A 20,966-nucleotide genomic window follows, 5' to 3' on the forward strand; every position below is an offset into this window, starting at 1 on the left:
CTAGTTCACAAGACATGTCACCCTACTCAGGCCAACCAGTTTTTGGTATAACTACTAAATGACGTGTGCTTAGTGAAGAAGAAGCAAGGAGATACTTAGTATCCCTTTCCAAGTCTTTATTTTGACCCGACGCGGATCGAACCATGGCCACGAGCTCCCACACTCGAGGCGAACACGATACCACAAGACTACTGAGGCTGTTATCAATTAACATAGAAGGATCAATATTTTCAAAATCCTTAAGACTGGCTTTGTAAACTATATGTACATGCAATTGAAAACGAGAAATACCTCTACAAATGTAATATGATTAAGAAATTAAGATGAGACCTTATAAGGTAGATTGGAAAATGAATTTATGTCACTCCCCCTAAGACCAGAACATTTTAAGATCTTTTGAAGAAGTCTTTAGAATTGAAGATTGGAGTACTTATGCTTATTGCATTGATAAGGATTCATTTCTGCTCTGACTTTTCATTGGTCATAAACATTTAAGTCGTTTGTTATTTACCTGGTAAAGGTCCGTTTTTACTATTATTCTCAAAATCATTTCCTGTATTTTGACTTTCATCCTATTAACCTAGAATGTGTTTGCTGACGATATATACAGAAACATGTAGCGTGTACAATGATATCGATAGCATGCAATAATATCACAGCAGGGAATACAAAAGAAACAGCTAATGCAAGACAAATGTGTTGTGCATGCTCAAATCTGCACCACACGTTTATGTGAAGTCTGTTTCGAAAATGTAGTGGTGTTGACGGTAAATTACTTTATTGCGTAAACCCCTGAGGGTTTACGCAGTATATATTGGACGATGTCCGTAGTCTTTCGGAACACCGGATGTTATTCGGAATACATCTGTTCTTTCTAAGACCACCTTTCATATACATGCGCATTAGCTTATTGATTGACCTGTTGAATAAGCATTAGCATCTTAAAGTTGCTATAGAGATATGTTACATATGATGCGAAATTTATTATGATGCAAGATACTTTAATAAGCATTTGAATACTTATTTGCACGCAATTACAAGCTGCTAATATTTACCTACATATATGCCTACTTATTTTAATTAGAGTCGAACGTTGAAACCAGCTGTGTCACAGTTTAGATATGAGATAAGATTTCATGTAAACAATGCGATTTATATTCGGAACAAGAATCGTTAAAACTAAAATCTATAAAAGAAGTATTACTAGCATTTCATTTAAGATTTTGAGTCTAGAGTAGATGTACTTGATGTACAAAGCAGGCTAATTCACTTTTTTATACTGAAATTAAAAAGAAGTCTTTCTTGCACTTTATTAAAATTTTACGTCTAGAATAGACCAAGGACGTATATAATCTATTATACGATCTTGAATGGATGTAAAAAACGAGGATTTTTCGAAAAAAAAATATCGTTTATTAAAAATAACGTTTAAATTAATTATGAAAGTACATTGCAAATTGAAATACAGTTATTTTCTTTGTTTAAATATTGCAACATTATTTCCTTTTTAAAAAACAAGGAGGTCATATAACACAATTAATTAGATTACAAGACAGTAAGTGAGTATAAAATTGTTTATAATTGATACTGAGAGAATCTTAATTATATAGAGCGACGCCTGTTGTTACCATATGTTGACATAATGGCTACATTGAAAGTCCATGCAGGTGGAGTGAGATGTAGACTTTACGAATGAGCTAATAGCCTATTCAAATGATTTTTTAGTAATCTAATTTGGAAAAAATAGAAAGACAATATGAATACTAAAAAAAATGAGGTTAATGATTTTTTTTCTTATTATAATTACGTTTTTAAATGGGTTTTTTTAGTCGTTAAATACTTTAGGATACCTCACATATGTCATGCTCTCGTATAAAACTGGTGCAATTGAAAGAAAAAATCGTCACAAGTGAAATGCAGATCGGCGCAAATGCAAAACGCCGGTTTAAGATAAATTAACTAAGAGATTTACCCCTTACTAAATAAATAAAATCTGCTATTTGTTTTGCCTTTCTTAATACATTTGTCCTGCCTTTCTTAATACATTTGTCCTGCCTTTCTTAATACAATAATCTGAAATCCATTTTTAATTCATCAAATGGTCGCGCGGTAAAAATCTTTCTCCTGTCTTACTTAAAAATTCTTATACCCAGTTATATTTCATCAAATGGTTGCTCGCAACAATAAAAATCTTTTTCTCCCCACCGTACCCAGAGGAGGGACGACATTGAAGGTGTCTCCCACTTACTGTATTTTTAAATCCATGAATAATTTATCAAAAGGTAGCTCGCCAAAAAAAAATCTTCCTTTTGTTTTCCTTAAATAATTTTTCTTAAACCTTTTAATCTATCAAATAGTCGCTTATAGCAGTAACAAGGATTTTTATTTTTTATGATTTCAAGCTTAGGTTTTATTTTATGTACTTGCATTTGTGTTGGGATATTAAATGTTATGTTTTTCCCTCGAGGTTTTTCCTTAATAATTGATTGGGAACTTTTCGAATACAGCCTTCAACACAAAGGCTTGGCTCACATTGAACTGCATACTAGGGGCCCCAAGACACTGTTATAAAATAATTCAAACAGGAAAAATTAAATCTCACTTAGCTTCAAACCAGAAACAAAAAGCAAATATGAACTATGAACTACACCAAAAAAAACCCACTAAACAACATGCTTCTGACTTGGGACATGTGCTTATGAATGCACCTGTTTTAAAAGAATTTACATACATACCATAAGACAGTAGTATAACTTTACCATGTAAAAGACACGCTTTAAAAAAAAGTTAATGAAAAAACGTGTTCAAATAAAAAAAGGAACACCTTACAACAGTTCATAAATGTGGACTTTAAACAAACTAGGGCCCCAAGACACTGTTATAAAATAATTCAAACAGGAAAAATCAAATCTCATTTAGCTTCAAACCAGAAACAAAAAGCAAATATGAACTATGAACTACACCAAAAAAAACCCCAATAAACAACATGCTTCTGACTTGGGACATGTGCTTATGAATGCACCTGTTTTAAAAGAATTTACATACATACCATAAGACAGTAATATAACTTTACCATGTAAAAGACACGTTTTAAAAAAAAAGTTAATGAAAAAACGTGTTCAAATAAAAAAAAGGAACACCTTACAACAGTTCATAAATGTGGACTTTAAACAAACTAATGTTTAGAAATGGGTATTCAGTGATAATTTCAGGTTTGATAATGTTAGTTGTTTTTTTGTTTTCAATTTATTTTGTTTATTTATAAGTACAAGGTGTAAGCTGTTTTGTCTAGGCTGTAAATAGCTTTCTTAATGAATTGGTTTTGGTCATCAAGGTGAAGAGAATACAGTGCAATTCAAATTATATATATTTACAATTAGACTTGCAGGCCTTTTTTTCATGTCCCACAATTTAAAATATAAGAAAACATCAAAATAAAAAGGGACATTAAAAAAATATCTTCAAATCGAGTTAAAGGTTTTAAAAAGTTTTTGTTTTTAACAAAAGAGGTTTGTCATCTAAAACTTTTAAGAGCACAAAGCACACAACTTAAAATTGCCAATGCTTACTACCCTAAGCATCACAAAAACCTTGCAGAGCAGGTGTAAGGATCTTAATAATGAACAATATCAAGCCATTGTTCAAATAACCATGAACATATCTCAAATTCCAATAAAAACAGCTATTAAGTTTCACGTATTGCATTTCTTTTTTTTTAGCACAAATAATCATTAATTGATTAAATTTCTTCACATTTGTATTTGAACATAAGCCTAGAAACTAACTCTTATCTAAAAAAAAAACAATTGTCTAATATTTAATGCCAAACAAGCATTTGGGTTTACGATTGCATTTCTTTTTTTAAAGAAAGCAACTTGTAATTACAAGTTATTGACTTCACAAATGAAATTCTCTATTCATTCCGTTGGTTAATATAGGCGATCAATTGGTTTTGTCAGGTTTGAGGGACTGCCTCTTGTATTTACCTTGGAGTTCGGTATTTTTGTTAATGCTTTTTCCCATGACGTAATTGACCATATTGGTGAATATGGATTGGAATGTATTTTTCATTATTTTCTTGTGTAAATGCAATGCTAAGGACTGCGTTTAATAGTCTTAATTAGATAAACGAAAATTGTAAAGGGTTCCACATAACCCATTCACTGTCTCGCCTGCGAATGCTGATGTCAGTGAAACGTTGTAATGGTCACTACCAAAAACTAAGTCTATTTGTCAGTAAAGAACGGATAAAGTTTTTTGAAATTGCTTTTTTTTATATTCTTTCCTTAATCTGGCAGAAGCTTTTGTTTAAATTTCTAACATTCCATAAAGCTTAAACATAGGAGTTGGTGTCTGAAAATTTTTATCCTGGGTCGAATGTAAATGTTAACAGAAAAAGTCCATCTAAAAGTAAAATACTGAAAAAAGTGCTTCAGAAATTATCTACTTATAAACAAAATATTTTGCCAAGGTTTCATCAAATTCGAAATAGGTTTGACAAAGGTATTGGTGTTAACTCTACACAGACTGTACCTAAATGCTAACTAACTACTTTAACCGCAGACTGAACCCAAATGCTGACGCCGCCGACGCCGACGACGGAATGTATAATAGCTATGTATCGCTTTCGTGACAATATGTCACAGGCTCGACACAAAATGTATTTTTAATTTGAAATTAAGGAAAGAAAGAAAGAAATGAAAAATTCCCACAATTCAACATCATTAAATTCATTGATGACGAAAAAATTTGTTTGTTTGTTTGTTTGTCTAATTGTCATTTGTCTGATGCGTCTCATTTTTTGGGGTCATATTCGGCCTTTACCTTTCCAGATGATTTGATGCCCTTCATCAAGCAGAAGAAAATAACAACCCATGTTAATAGTAAACATATAACCAACTTCAAACTAACACCTCCAAAGTCACCAAATCCATTCGCCTCATGCAGCCGTAAGACATATCGTCTGAAAAAACAAAAACGTGCAGTTATGTTACAGTATTTAACCAATGTATTACTGATTTTTTGGTAGTAACTTGGTGCTTAAAACAATGTTGATTAGCAATACACAAAATTAAAATGTATACCATAAATCCTTTTTTTTCTTAAATAATAAGAGGCTCTCCGTATTAAATGCAACATTAAAACCGTTAGCATAAATAACTGGCATAAAATTTCATTAATCTTTCACATATTAAGTATGGTTTGGACCAGCTTTGATACTTATGCACTCGAGATAATGAATAATAGGAAAGTTAAGTACAATAACCATAATTAGGAGTCAATAATTAACGATTTCCATTACTTACTTTCTTGTAGATCTTGTAACTTTTCCCTTCTAACAATTTCTCTCTATTTATCGTAGTTTTCAAGATAAGAGCCAAAACAAATTTGTTATACATATAGCTTTTTAAGAGCATCAACTCCTATACGGCATCCATTGGCGATTCTGGTCATAAGAGATATTTGAAGATCTTGGTTTGATGAAAATTTTGCTATTTATATTTTTCTTTTACAAAAAAATAAAGCAAAAAATAATGGACAAACGTTGTCATTTGAGGGCAATGGTTTCTAAAAGGAGCACATCATCAATTCTCATTATTTTACATATTCCAAGATCTTTTCTTGCTGATAAATTTTGCTGTTCAAATTATACTTTTGAAGATAGTAAAAATAAACATAAAAAAATATTAACGGGACATCATTTAAGAGTAATTACTCTTACACTGTATATGAAGTTGATCGACGATTTCGTTATTTTTTACTTATCTGTGAATTTTATTTTTTTTTGCTGCTCATGTTTACTGCTTATAATTTTTCTCCATCTAGTTAGTTTCAAAGATAATAGCCATAAACATATACCAAAGATTGGTAGAAAAATGTCTATTAGGGGCAACAATTATGTAAGAAGTCAATTGACAATTTAATCATTTAACGCCATTAAAGATCTTTTTTGTTAATTAAAACAAATTCTACCAACTATAATTTCTTGGACTTTAATTTTTTTTAAATAAAAATTAACAATTAACTGAAAACGAAAAATTCAGATTAAAAAAGAAACAAACAGAAATCTTGTAGAATCCTACCTGTCAATCTTTACTACCGTATAATTAACAAACGTATAAAAAACTGTTGACAAAAAAATAAAAAACACATACAAGACAATTTTAGATTTTTTTTTATAAAAGACAGACGAAATAAATAAAAAACCGCAAGAACATAAACATTAGTCCACAATTCATCCCCAGTTCCCCAAAAACCCTTTCACGCCAAAAAGAATATAACACATTCTTGTGGTTAACTTGGGTTCATCGGAAATATGAGCATTTTCCGTCGCGACCAGACAGAATTCCATCCATTTATTAAATTCATACTTACTCAAAGTATTCCTCACTTGGAAGTTTCAGATCCTTATCACAGGCTGTCGTATTTTCGATAAGAATAGACGAATTAAGATCATTATAAGTATTGTAGGTCACAGAAAATGATGCTGACAAGTTTGCTAGCAAACCGGTTAAACAGCTCGTATCCTTCAATTCTGCAATGGAATATAAGATAATCAAATTAATAAAAAGAAAACATAGAAAACAAACATGACATCATAAATGATATACAAAAAACATTAAATCTTTCCAATTGTTTGTAATTTCTCACTTGAGTTATATCTATTGCTGTCTGGATAGGTTCATGACAAGTCATTGAGATGCAGATATTAAAACAATTACGAGGTTTGAAAAGAAAAAAAAACAACAACAAAAAGGAATAAAAGGATACCAAACAAACAAACTTTGAACTAAGTTCTGCTGTATTTAAGATTTATGTTTAGATTAACTCACCCATTGCCGATTTTATTTTATCTGTTTCATTTGTCATACTATCGAACTTTGGATATGGTTTTTCTCTGCAGAGGTCTGATGCCCATTCGTGGTCACAGTGTTGCCACGGTAGATCGCCATCCATGGTTACAAATGATACCATCATGTAGTAAACGGAATACATAATGATAACATTATAGTAAGTACAAACCATGGCGCTTATCAAGACCATGGCCCATCCAACTCCTAAAATTATTATCATTATAATTATAATTATAGTAAAGTATTAAAGAATACATTAATGTAGAAACCTCTGTATGTCTTTTTGTTTTATCGAGTTGTTGGGTTTCACATTTCAATGACGAGTATACCTCATACCGCCTTGTGTTTGCATAGTCATCTATAGACTATAATAACTACATCTAAATCAGCTCTGTCTATTTTCAAACACATTTAATATATTCACACAAATTAATCCAATCAAAGACAAGGGCTCAAGCTGTTAAAAAAATAAAATAATAATTGTTATTGATGATGGGACATGGATATTAATTTATATAAGAGCACTGCTCTCGTTTCATAATACCAACTTTTGAATTACCTTTATATTTCGTATTTATTTACTCTTGAAGCTATAAATAACGAAATTACTTATAGAAATATGTTTACACAAATAGTTATTGAAAGAAATGTGTTGTTTAGTTTAAGACAGAACTTTGACTTATGTTATGTCGTTGTATTACAGCTTCATTGACATATATTTCATATCTCTTATCAAAAAATGTAATAAATGACATCTTCCCTAAGCAAACAAAAACCATTTAAAATCAAACTGATATTCACCATTTCTATTGCTGTCTGGGAAGGTATGATAAGTGCTTAGAAGTGAGATAACGAGAGGAAAAAAACATACAAACCAATATCAGACAAAAAATAGCGTCGTGAAATATATTTTTCCAAAATGCAAAAACAAATCTCAGATTGTGTTACATGTTTGTCTTATTCTTTAATTCAAAATTACAAATACGCAGAAGACTAACGTGTGGTAGATAATATATTTGTTTCTTACCCATGAAAAAAGGACTAACTGTCCAAACAGTAATAGGCCCCTGAGATGCAAACTGTCCAAAGGACAACTCAAAGAAATACAGTGGTATTCCAGCAATGACCAACATAATGGCATATGGAATGAGGAAAGCACCTGTAGAAAGACGAAAACATATAAGTTTTTATTACAAGACAAATTGTGTAGTAGAATCTCTATGTTTATATTCACGAAACTTAAAATCAAATGAACAACTTGTATTAACACCTTACTTCTATAGGAAAACATCTTGTATTCTATATATTTCAGAATTTATGGTAAATGTCTGTTTCAGATATATCAATGACTGCTTTCTCTTTCATCATTGGTAATTGTATAAATATATATTAGAAATCATACTTGTAAAAATATCAATGACTTGTTTCGCACTATTTTCCCCTTGTATTTGTACAGAGTACACGAACGATTGCAAACATATTTCCGGAATTTTAAACAACATTACATGGGCTTGACTTCCTATATCTTTATTCTCATAAAGCCAATGCATTACATAGGTACAGAGATACAAATACAACATTAAATATTTACAATATGTACTAATTAAGCGAGAGAAGTTACAAAAGTTACAAGCCAGGAGTACAAACACAAGTATTTATATTTTTTATGAAAGAACAAAGCTTCTTTAGAACTGATTTTCTTGTACTAGACATAATTTCAGAGAATTTAACTGTATTTTGACGTCCTGTAAAATATGCAGTTAAATACTCTTTTCGTTTTTGATGGAAAAAATTGCATTCAAATAAATAATGATATTCGTCACCTATCTGTCGATTGTTATATAGACTGCAAAAGTGGTTTTCTCTTATAACGTTTTGCCATCTTCCTGTTTCAATCGGCAATTTATTATTAGTGGTTCGAAATCGACATAGAACAATAGCGTCTTTGAAGTCCAAAATATTAAAATATTCCTCGAATTCCAAGTTTTTCTTAAAAATTTTGTAGTTAATACCTTTTGGCGAATTTTGAACGAGGGAATTCCATTTCTGGAGATATTGATCTAACAATCTCTGCTTTATAACAGATTTTAACCATTCTTTATTAATAAAGTTTTGTGTTTCCCATATATATGAGAAACCACAATCTTGAAATATTTTTTTGTACAAACAAAATCCATTTTATCTGCTCATTATTGTGATCGTTCATATGATGAGAAAGTTGATATAATACGAAGGAAAACTTTCCTTGTTTATCGGATATCAAATTTGCCAAGAATAGTACTGTTCTAACTTTAATATTTTTTTCGATCGGCTTGACAAAGTGATAAAAACAACTACTAATCTAACCTATTACTATATGATATTAACCCGTATTTCAAAGACGTTCTTTTTGAATAAACTTTGTTTTGAAACTCATCATGTATGTCTTTTATCTTGATTTATGAAATTTCTAGATTTTTATATTTACGGAATAAAGAGAAACATGAGCCTAATAATTGACGAAATATTTGATGTCATATTTTTTTTGTGGAGACAAATGACGACAATTGATCATCAGACATAATCTTTTTACGGACTTAATCTTTTTACATTTATGTTATTTGAACAAAATCTAATTTTTGTGAGAAAAATTTGGTTGATTATATAGGGAATCACTGAAGCATGACTGGAGCGGGCCCCCTCTTATTAAAATTTCTGGATCCGCCACTGCCGAGCCATTTATACATGTAGAAATGTCCGACTTGGAAATAACGAAAACCAGTAAATACCTTTAATACAAGATCTAGCGCAAAGGAAAAGTTTTTTTTGTCTTAAATTAACTTTGAAATTGTGAGTACACCTATTTGGTCAATTGCAAAATTTTATTAGAAATAGTGGCACATTTACATCCATATACAAACGTAAACAATGCACTCATCATTTAAAGTGCATATTTTTATGTTTGACAATTTGCCATATTTAAGTTTTACCTCCGCCATTTCTGTAACACAGATACGGAAACCGCCATACATTTCCCAAACCTACAGAAAATCCAATACATGATAGGATGAAATCCAAACGTCCAGACCAGTTTCCTCTATCTAAAATCTCCTTCTGTAAAATAGTGTATATTAAAGAGTCATTAGTTGTGAATCGGACATTTTTTAAAATATTTTATTGAAATAGTTATAATGATCGTTTTTATTAACAGCCAAGTTGAGCTATCCTTTGCGAACCAGAATTGCTAAATCACTGTAGAGTAAAAAAACTCACTAAAGACAGTCAATATTTGCAGTGAATTTAAAATATCATGAACAATTAAAACCACAGATGTAAATTGGTTATTAAGAATCACAAGATTGAACAATTTTCTGTTGAACATAACTGATTACTCAGATGTTTTATTGAGCTTGATCTTATAATTTCCTAAATAGCACACCATGGCAACAACTAAAGCAAGAAATACAACAACACATACTAATACTAACATAGATGTAAAACACATCTATGGTACTAGTCTGTAATCAAATAATATATTTTAAATGGAATTTTTAAACGAGGCGTATTTTTGATGAGCATGCAAGGTTGTGTTGGTGTGTTTTTGATTAACATGTGAATGTGTTGGTGATATATGATAAATGTGTGAGATTGTGTTGGTGTGTTTTGGATTAACGAGTGAAGTTGTGTTGGTGTGATTTTGATTAACGTGTGAGATTGTGTTGGTGTGTTTTTGATTAACGTGTGAGATTATGTTGGTGTGTTTTTGATTAACGTGTGCAGTTGTGTTAGTGTGTTTTTGATTAACATGTGAGTTTGTGTTGGTGTGTTTTTGATTAACGTGTGAGGTTATAATGGTGTTTTTGATTAATATGCGAGCTTGTGTTGGTGGGTTTTGGATTAACGTGTGAGATTGTGTTGGTGTGTTTTAAATTTGATTAACGTGTGAGATTGTGTTGGTGTGTTTATGATTAACGTGTGAAGTTGTTTTGGAGTGTTTGATTAACATGTGAGGTTGTATTGGTGTGATTTTGATTAACATGTGAGGTTATAATGGTGTTTTTGATTAACATGTGAGGATGTTTCGGTGTGTTTTTGATTAACGTGTGAAGTTGTGCTGGTGTGTTTTTGATTAACGTGTAAGGTTGTTTTAGTGTGTTTTTGATTAACGTGTGAGGTTGCCTTGGTGTATTTTTTACTTAACGTGTGAGGTTGTGTTGATGTATCATGAGTGTATGCGTTTTAATCGATGCATTCCGATTTAATACGAATCTTCTCTACAAAGTGTATGATATTTAAAAACACAATTTGTTAAGCCAAAAATATACAAGTCATGTGTGTTTCGCTTTGTTACGAAACAACATAATTTTCCTCTCTGTTGATCCACAGCTACCAAACAATAAAATATGGCGTCAGAAATGTAAACATGTTTGCAAATCTGTATAACCTGATCCGACATTTAAACGACAACCCGTAAAGGTAAATTTTGTAAGGCACATGGAAATATTAAAAAAAAACCAACAATACGAAAAGATTTTAAACATAATATGATGTGTGGTATGAAATATGAACTGGTGTCAATACAATCATAGAACGACGCATTATTGTTTTATAACCACATATATTAAATAGTTGTTTAAAGAATATGTTCTTCAGAACTATGACAAAGAGTTTTTTGATCTTGAAACAAACTGTCAAAATATTTTGATAACAACCAAGATAGAGATAATTCCAACAGACCTGGATTCAGGTAACCCCCTTTTACACCTGTTTACATTTGTTATTTTTTTTTTTTTTTTAAATTTCAGTAGATATATATTATGCATAACAAACATATAAAAGATGATGGCAGTATTTTGAAGGAAAAAAGTGCAAGGCAAGATTTTACTTTGTGTTATAGACGGTTGAACTTTGGACATGAGGAAAACACTCTCCTCATTTCTTATTAGTCAGGTATTATTTTAATGGTTTTTTTCTCTCAATTTATAAGATTTTTAAAATATACATTTAAATACAGTGAAAATTATCCATATGATGCGTTACAAAAAAGAATTGTTTGGAAAACGATTTAGCAAGGTTGATATGTACTATGCATTTGAATGGGTGATATACACACAATATTTACATAGTAGGATTAATATTGTGCTGTAAAATATAAAGATCTATTGATGTGGTAGTGCATCGAGTGTACCCCCTGACATACTGTTCAAATACATATGAGTGACAATATATCAATCCCTTGTTATATCAATCTATATTGAGCTAAATGTAAAATCAAATGACAACCCCTAGATTAGTTAATATGACATGACCCAATCTGATTAGTTGTGGATTCTCATAATATTATTAATAAGTAAATAATATCCGCCTTATTAATATAATATTTGATTTCATAAAGCATGAACTTCTTTGAATTTATATACTTATACTTATATAATCCCTCAAGATCAATTCCGCCACTCAATATATAGAACATGTCCCCTCCGAATCATTCCTACCTACAGTCAACAGGATAACTACTGCATGTATTTGTGTGATTGTTTACAGTCAGTGATTTGAACAAACGAATACAATTCAGATTATCCAAATACTCTGTAACTATTTACATGCATACCGATCTATAATACTAAAGGAACGAATTTATTGGATCTTTATGGCTCAAGGTTTAAAAGAATAGTGTATGCAGGTTGTTCATGCATCACAGAAAAGAAAAGATTTGAGGTATTCGTCCATTATTCACAATCAGTACATGGACAGGAAAATCACAATAGCGAAGGGACATTATTTATATTGCCATTCTATCCCAAAGACACAGTGAGGCCTTCAATACGGAGCAAACACTCTCACCTCAATGTAAGTTTAAGACGGCCCCTAGCACTCACATAGACTAGATCGATCGGTTTGAGCGGCATATCATATCTACTATCACAAGCGAAAACCTTTGTTTTGGTTACAAATGCATTGTGTATGCACTTTTGAAAATGAATCTCCCAATCTTAACAAATTCTGGAAACCTCAAATATTCATAATAGGTACTTAGTTTTTAAGACGCATCCATATATTTTTTTTCCCTCGAAAAACAGATTCTATTTTTAAAATTTTAAAGCCAATTAAAAAGGCTTAATTCTATTAAAAAAAAGGTACCGAAGCAATTTTTATATGAACCGAGGAAACTGGATACCATTCTAAATGAGTTAAGATGCTCCTCATCTTTCTTGAATCATGACTTGTTCAGAGTCAATATAGTTGCTGAACGATCTTGTCTATGTGGGTGCAACATTGAGAATGTACTCCATATCCTCTTCGATTGCTATTTATATACAGACCAGAGAGAAATTCCCATGACCTTATATTGAATGTTAAGTTACTGACATCTGGTACTCCGAACCTCTGCTATGAACAAAACAACCAGATATTTAAACATGTATTTTAATTTATTAAAAAGTCTGTGAGATTACTTGAGATTACTTGAGATTACTTGAGATTACTTGAGATTTCTATAATACTGAATAGTATATTTGTGGTATTTTCATATCATCACAATTACCAATTTTTCAGTAATTATTTGTGTCACCCTTATTTAATATAACTTCTAAAGTATTGTATATTTTGAAGTATTGTAAGCTCATATTAACATTATATTGTTATATATTGTTATTCGGAGCGAACTTCATAAGTACGATTTACCTGTGTCCAATCCATTTTACTTTGAGTAAATAAAATATGTTTTAACATTTTGTTCCGATACCTAATGTTATCAATGTGTTTCCCTCTGTATCGATACAGTTTTACAAATATTATAGACCGGCGGAAAAATTCTATGGTGTAATCTCTCAGCAGTCTTGACAAGCATTTACGATGTATATTTGAATAATGAGAATATTTTATATGATTGGCAAATACATTTAAAGCCAAATTAATAAAATATACCGAATGACTCGGCTGTATACATAAATATCTATTCAAAGTATCCTTCATACCTGCGCCTGCGAAGGTTACTTTCTAGTAAACACAAACAAGCAAGATCCATATGTATGTTATTGCTCCATTAGAGCACGTTTGATATATGCTCTTTCACAATATTTTCTGATCAAATTGATTTTTCTCGTTTTTTGTAAATGTTTCATTTTCTCTGGTTCTACGGAAATTGGTGTACATTGAAATAAAAGTATACCACTTCTTGTCCTCCACGATCTTAATAAACGTATTTACACTTTTGGTATTTAGCTATATTTTGCCTCCGAATGACCTTAGATCTACTCCGAATAACCTTTTGACGTCAGGCAACAATCACTTTTTAATTGTGACGTCAAATGTTTTGAATTATGATGTCAAAGTTTACGGGAACCTGTGTGATTTTACGTAATGGCGGACAAATTTGCATACAAGTGTAAATACGTCTATTATAAACAATGATTAAATTATATATATGTGTCGAACATTTGATACAGTTAGCATAACTAGAAAAGGTAATTATCATTAAATATAGATGCCTTCACACGAAGTACCTTGTATCAGTCCTATTTAAAAGGACATACATGTAAGTACTCAGATTGGAAATATTCGAAAGATTGTAAATGGCTCATGTTTATAATGGCATGAAGATTCCTTCTACAAACTCGAAACAACTATAATCAAAACATTGGAATGAAACACCTCCTTACTATATATATATATCGTCAAAATTCAATCATATATTGAAATATCATATTTTGACCCGCATCGATATTTTTATTAACATTTTAATCGTCGACTTGAATTCGTTCTAATAAATACATTTAATCATCCCTTTTACTTAAGGTGTAAAACACTCAAACAAGAAAGAACAAAGTGTATAGTATGTCACAGATAAACATGAAACCAGTAATACCACCAGTTTACTAGTTCTCAAATCATTCAGTTTGCGCACGTCCTTTGCGACTGTAATCATATCGGACTATGTATCAAGGGTCAAAATTCTGACGGAATTCCAGTTTGTTATATTTTTTAGATAATTACACCCTATATAAGAAAGCCGGATTTTGATTGGTTGATAGCCAGTGTATTTTTCGCATATTCTAATATTTTTTCCTCATTTCAAACGAATTTGCCTGTTTTTCACCACTGCCGGTGAATTTGCCTCAAATACCATGGTATTTGCCATTTTGGATATTCCTTTTTTACCCTCTCGAGCATTTTCCCGCCAAAATTTTTCGGATATGACGTTACATAAAAAAGCGAGCTAACGCGTACTATAGTACATGTATAATTCCCGCGGTTCTATGATAATATCCTCTTATCCTCAAAATTATGCATAAACATGTTAATGAATTAGTTTCAATCCAAATCTATTCGGTGTAATTAAACAGATATATCATGTTATGGAGGGGTATTTGCGAAAAATACCAGTCTTGGGACCGAATTTCCCTCGCCTAGCGGCTCGGGAAATTTTACAGTCCCTTGACTGGTATTTTTCGTAAAATACCCTTCCATAACATGATATATCTGTTCAAAATCCCCTCAACAGACAGTATTACTAAAAAAAAAAATGTTCTTTCAACTGCAGAAAAAAAAAGAAATATTACACAATATATGTGCAATCGGTCTTTGTGCGACTCACAAATAACTGCTGTCATAAACATGTATAGCAATAATAAATCTATTTGAAATAGCACTTTAATTTTAAAAGATTAGATTTATGACAACATATTAATAAATCTTGAATACATCTACTTTATATAAATTATATTAGTTTGTGAAAAGACATAATACACAAATCGATTGATGGTTACAATAAGAAAGTGCTCCAAATAAATACGTCCTCATGAAAAATAAAATAATGAAAACTGTATAATCACATTAAAGGTTATTAGCCAAACTGTCCATCCCGATTAAACAAACGTTCAGAAGAAACAATTTGTAAATACGACAAAACACTAAATTAGTTAAAAAGTACCTTGACATACATGACTCAATATTAATGTATCCTAACTCAAATGTCGTTCTGTTATAGGAATCTACTGGAATTGTACATTGTTATATGAGAAGGCTACTACTACTACGTGTGTTACACGACCTATAGTGTATTTAAGACATACTGTACAATGAATAAATTATAAGTGTCAAAGATTTAATACATAACTAGAAACACTAATTAGCATACAATTAAGATGCCTTCACATGAAGCACCGTGTATCAGTCTTATACAAAAAGTCATAATAAGTACTCATATTGGAAAATATCAGAAATATTGCAAATTGCTCATGTTTTAATGCATGAAGATTCCTTTTACATACTCAACCCTTGCTGAAAAGTCGATCGAACTGATGAACTAACAGAGAAATAAAGACATCTATAAAAACTTATTTTCCGAAAAAGGGGTAACAATGGATGCAGGTCGAGTCATTATTTGTGAAGTTTATTCAAGAAACACGTTTCGCAGGTACCGAAATCTGTATCGTACGTTTATATTCTAAAAAAGAATCAATAAATTATTACTCACCCAAAAAACAGTGTAAATTATTAAATGCAAGAATGTAAAATAAAGATATTTTAACATAATGTAAAAAAATTAGGAGGTTTGGTATGTTTGCAAACGAGACAAATACACTAGTGACAGAAGGACGAGGATGTAGACAACTATAAGTCACAGTACGATGATGAAAACTCATACTGTATAGTAAGCTATAAAAGGCAACGGTATTACAAAATTCGTTAAAAAGCAATAGAGAACAACAACATGTATAATCTGAATTTAGGAAACATCAACCTTTAATTAGTTTTGTCGAAATCCCTTAGGACTGATAAAGGAACATGATGGATGGACTGACCAAGTGACCAGAACTCAATGCGACTAAATGGACTAGATAAGTATAATCTGCTTTTAAAGTAGCATCAACCTTTAAAGGGGCACTAGCTACGAGATATATAAAAAATCTAAAATAGGATTTTTTTTGTTCAATCATTAATGAAAGTGAAATAGTGAAATAACTATTCGCTTTTAGCAGCCAGTATGGTTCAATTTTGTCAAAATAAGCTAAGAAACATTGATGACGAATTATTCACTTGCAAGTGAATAATTCGACCTCATTGAATCCGTGTTCATGTGAACTTTAATTTAACCCCTTAGCTAGAGATGGATAACGCATGAATTGTTCGTGTAAAGTTATTTAAAGGAAAAGAATGTCAACATTGAAAGTGAAACAAAAGTAAATCATTTGATTGACTGATTCGATCCACAAAAATCATTCTTATACAGGTAAAAACGATGATAAACATATATTTTTAAACTTTAATACGAAATTAAAAAGACATAAAAAAATCCCATTGCACGAGGTCGCTTAATCTATTTATATCTATATTTATGTTTACATCGCGTATATGGTCATCGAACGACTTCGGAGGTCAACTCGATAGTTAATTAGATGGCGTCTAGACTTAAATACACACGAAACGAAGCTACATATTATCGAGCCCATGCCCTGTAAATTGTTTATTTTAGACTTTAAATAGTTTGGATAAATGTTTTACATTGTTATAAATCAAATATGAGAATTTGAGTCAAATCGGTGAACATGAATTTGACAGCTAGTGCCCCTTTAACGGATGTCGTTGAAATCCTTTCAAACTAATGAAGGAAAAAGTTGGATGTACTGACCACATGACCGATACGCAATGCGACTGAATAGACTAAATTTGTAAAATGAGCGGAAAATGCCGGAGGTTGAACCATAGTTACACCACTTACCCAAACTGTTTGAGTTAAAAAAAGGTATAAAGACTTTAAGTGAAAAGGTTTGATTAGTGTCATTATTTGATAGGCTTGCTTGTCATAAATTATCACTTTATATTTTATAGAATATCTTATGTTCTCATTGTGATTTTTACGTGGATGTTTATTTCTTCAAATTAATCTCCAAACCCTCCAGTATGAGTGCTCAAAGAAAACAAAATGAACTATTGTACAAGAGCCACACGTATATATATATCACTGTAAAAAATGTGTTAAAGGACTGGTGGACACTGAATTCTCCTGTTTAGATTGTACGTGAAGTTCATTTTTATTTGGCTGAAACTTAAGATTTTGTTTTGCTTTGGTACATTTGTTTATCAGAAATATGAATGATCAGCCCTTTAAGGTGCTTATTTTAAACATTTGTGTAGGATTCCTCTATCTCTTTGAAAATTGCCTGACATGCGTTATTCCCGCGTATTTACATGCATGATACAATATTCCTTTCATAACATTACATCAATGCAAGACAACATGTTTATGCAATAAATGTAAAATATCATGATAAATAATCATACTTTAAAAGGTTAAAACAAATAAGAAAAGCAAATTTGATTTCTTTACATTTTATTCACCAAGTTTAAAAAAAATACATCTGATATATGTAGATTATATGAATATAAACTGCGTACATATATCTTTGCTAACACAGTTGATCCATTAGAACTGTTATTCTCCATAGTAATGTCTTCTGCTTTTTTTTTACAATAATTTACATAATTGGCATTCATATGAAGTTATTTTTTGTCCTATAAAATGTAATGTTAAAAAGTTCTAGAATTTGATACTGCTTAGGATAGGATAACTCCCATACGTAATAGTAAAAGATGAGTCTCAAAATGATGTTATTAATGTCCAGGCTTAAATCCACCTTCTGTTCTTCCACAATTCCGTGGCAGTTGTTAATCAATTTGTTTTAGTTTCCACTATAACCTTTCTGGTGACTTTCTGTCTTCTCAGGTTTAGGTTTCTAAACTGAAATATAAAATACATCAATTAAATAATTGTACCAATAAATTTTGTTTCATACCATAACCATTTAATGTATAAAACTTAATTGTGTGTGCAAATAAATATTGTATATTATTTCCTGCCGCCCAACCTACCCTTAAATTCATGTCTATCCTAACATATTAAATAGGCACTTTTTAGTAATGATTAATCAGTGTTAAAGTCCAGGACATTTCCCCACACAGTTTTTGTGAAATAATAAAATTGTTTGGCCTACATGTATCTACCTACCTTCCCTTTTTTTCTATCAAACAGCAGCTGTCATGGGCTGTGGTCAATATTTAAAGCTAAAAGTTTGTCTTAACTTATCAAGGACGAAAAAGATCATGAAAACAGCTTCCCTTTACAACCGACATAACACGTTTAAAAAATGCCCTACATGTATCTAAAAAAATATAAAATAACTCACCCTGCATTTTGTTGTATTGCCTTGGCTATTGTGCTGTAATTTGTTGGTTCACCAGCTCCAAACTAACAGTAATGTCTCTATTTGTCATTTCTGTATTCTAAAACTATTTACAGAAATATTATTACTACACTAATTTATTCAATAAATACATAAAGAATGTTAACCTAAGTTTAAATAAAATGAAAACTGTTGCTTTTATTATCCATTTTAAGTTATCGGGCAAGGATCCACATTTGAGGTTTGTAAAAAGGTGGCGAGGGATCTCCATTTTGAAAATCACATGATAAGGTCATATTTCTTTTTTTAACCTTTTTTTTGTACATTTTTTTAAGCACAGACATTACTACAGTACTTTCCAATTTAAACTTAACAAAATCTAAAGTACAATAGTTTTTTTTCTGTTTTTAATATTTTGGAAGGAAATCCTTTAAAAAGGGGGAAGGTTTAGTGTGAAATTCCTTATCACGTAAACAAATTTATAAACCTTAAGTTAAGGTAACAGTTATATTTTGATAATATATACTTACAATAGAAGTCATAAACATATATATATATATTCCTGGTACAGTTGTGTTTTTAATCGGCTCTCCTGGTCCGTTCTGAATTCCTTCTTCCTTTGTTGTGCATTTGCAGACGGGAAACATGCGGCGTTCGCAATCACGTGGTATCTTTTCTAATCGCATAGGTCATGACATGTTTAGGCTTTAAGCATGTTGGGCATTACATGTTGTAATTCTAAACATGTTTGGATTGGGGACATTATGGAATTATATGTGCATAGCATGTAAACATTTTCCTAAACATGTTTAGGAAATGTTAAGGCTCTAAGCACAATTTTTACAGTAAATATTCCACCTGTTCCATTCAGGTCATCGTAAAACATATAAGGCACGTGCTAAACAAGGTATTTTAAAACTTTTCTTTCATTTCATGACAAATATCTGTTATTTGTTTGCATACTAATTAACTAAAAAGACCTTGATTCTATTTTTAGTTGTTTGTACTACATATTTTGAAAGGTTACACGTCGGTGAATAAACATTGCATGACTTGGCTTTATATACATCAACATCATTTGATCAATTCAAATGTTAAATTGATATCCATATAAGATAATAAAACTGGAAATACAGTATTCTCTTTTTAATGTCAAGAATATACGAATGTCACGAATGGGGTGGATGCAATTGTGATAATTCAAAATAAATGAGAACATTACAAGGGAGTTATATTCTATACAGGTTGTAACACCATTAAATTAAGAATATTCTTTATATAAAACCTAAAAAGAGTCAAACCATTTTGCCATTGCCTTTGTAGTAAATATTCCCCAATAAAAGTTCTCTCTCTTTATCGTTGAAATCTTTTAACAAGCTGTCGTACCAGACACAAGTGAGCTACCTTGGCATACATACATAACATTGATCCAATTATAGTATTGTAAAGAATCAATGCAACGGTCATATATTATTACAAAATTAAACACCCTTTCGATTATTAAAACTATAAAATGTTTCTTCGTGCAGCAAATTTTCGTTTATATTTCCAAAATAGGCGTCAATGGACTAACTGAAAAATATAGTCGTCTGTACAATATTTTTTTCCTCGCAATAGGGATAACGATGGATGCAGGTGCGTGATTATATGTGAACATGATGTACCTGGTGAAGTTTATTCCAGAAACCCGTTTCGTAGGTACTGAAATCGGTCAAGAACGTTTATAATCTTAAAGGGAACCATTGAACGATTACACACTCCATTTACGATGTTAAAATATTAGAAAAAATTAAAGGAAAAGTTTTACAAAATTGGTGTTTTACCATAATGCTAATATTAGGAGTTGGGGTATTGCCAATGACTTAAAGTTCACAGTTAGGTATCTAACAATGACAAAGTTCCATATCTTGTAGTTAGCTTTTTAAAACTATTCAAAAAAGAACAGCGT

The 20,966-nt window shown here is 31.0% G+C and overlaps 2 protein-coding genes and 1 long non-coding RNA gene across 3 annotated transcripts in view; 1 reads left to right on the forward strand and 2 right to left on the reverse strand.

Annotated features, from left to right (window-relative positions):
• LOC127716481 (pleiotropic regulator 1-like) overlaps positions 1–20,966 on the forward strand; it is a 474,697-nt gene that overhangs the window by 351,903 nt on the left and 101,828 nt on the right. The gene's annotated exons all lie outside the window — the stretch shown is intronic.
• Positions 1–20,966, reverse strand: part of LOC127716477 (sodium-dependent proline transporter-like) — a 44,592-nt gene that overhangs the window by 16,340 nt on the left and 7,286 nt on the right. Inside the window, exons 2-6 of the mRNA XM_052222701.1 lie at positions 9,824–9,947; positions 7,882–8,013; positions 6,834–7,058; positions 6,376–6,535; positions 4,825–4,963 (exon numbers count right to left, since the gene is read on the reverse strand). Of these exons, the coding sequence (XP_052078661.1) occupies positions 4,825–4,963; positions 6,376–6,535; positions 6,834–7,058; positions 7,882–8,013; positions 9,824–9,947 (780 nt within the window). The remainder of the gene's footprint in view (positions 1–4,824; positions 4,964–6,375; positions 6,536–6,833; positions 7,059–7,881; positions 8,014–9,823; positions 9,948–20,966) is intronic.
• Positions 18,152–20,016, reverse strand: LOC127716530 (uncharacterized). Its single transcript, XR_007988982.1, has 3 exons — positions 19,549–20,016; positions 19,022–19,124; positions 18,152–18,576 (listed from the first exon to the last, which is right to left on the reverse strand). It is a non-coding gene; the product is annotated as an uncharacterized LOC127716530 (long non-coding RNA).

The sequence above is a fragment of the Mytilus californianus genome, unplaced genomic scaffold, assembly GCF_021869535.1.
Source record: "Mytilus californianus isolate M0D057914Y unplaced genomic scaffold, xbMytCali1.0.p SCAF_9, whole genome shotgun sequence".
Lineage (NCBI taxonomy): Eukaryota > Metazoa > Mollusca > Bivalvia > Mytilida > Mytilidae > Mytilus > Mytilus californianus.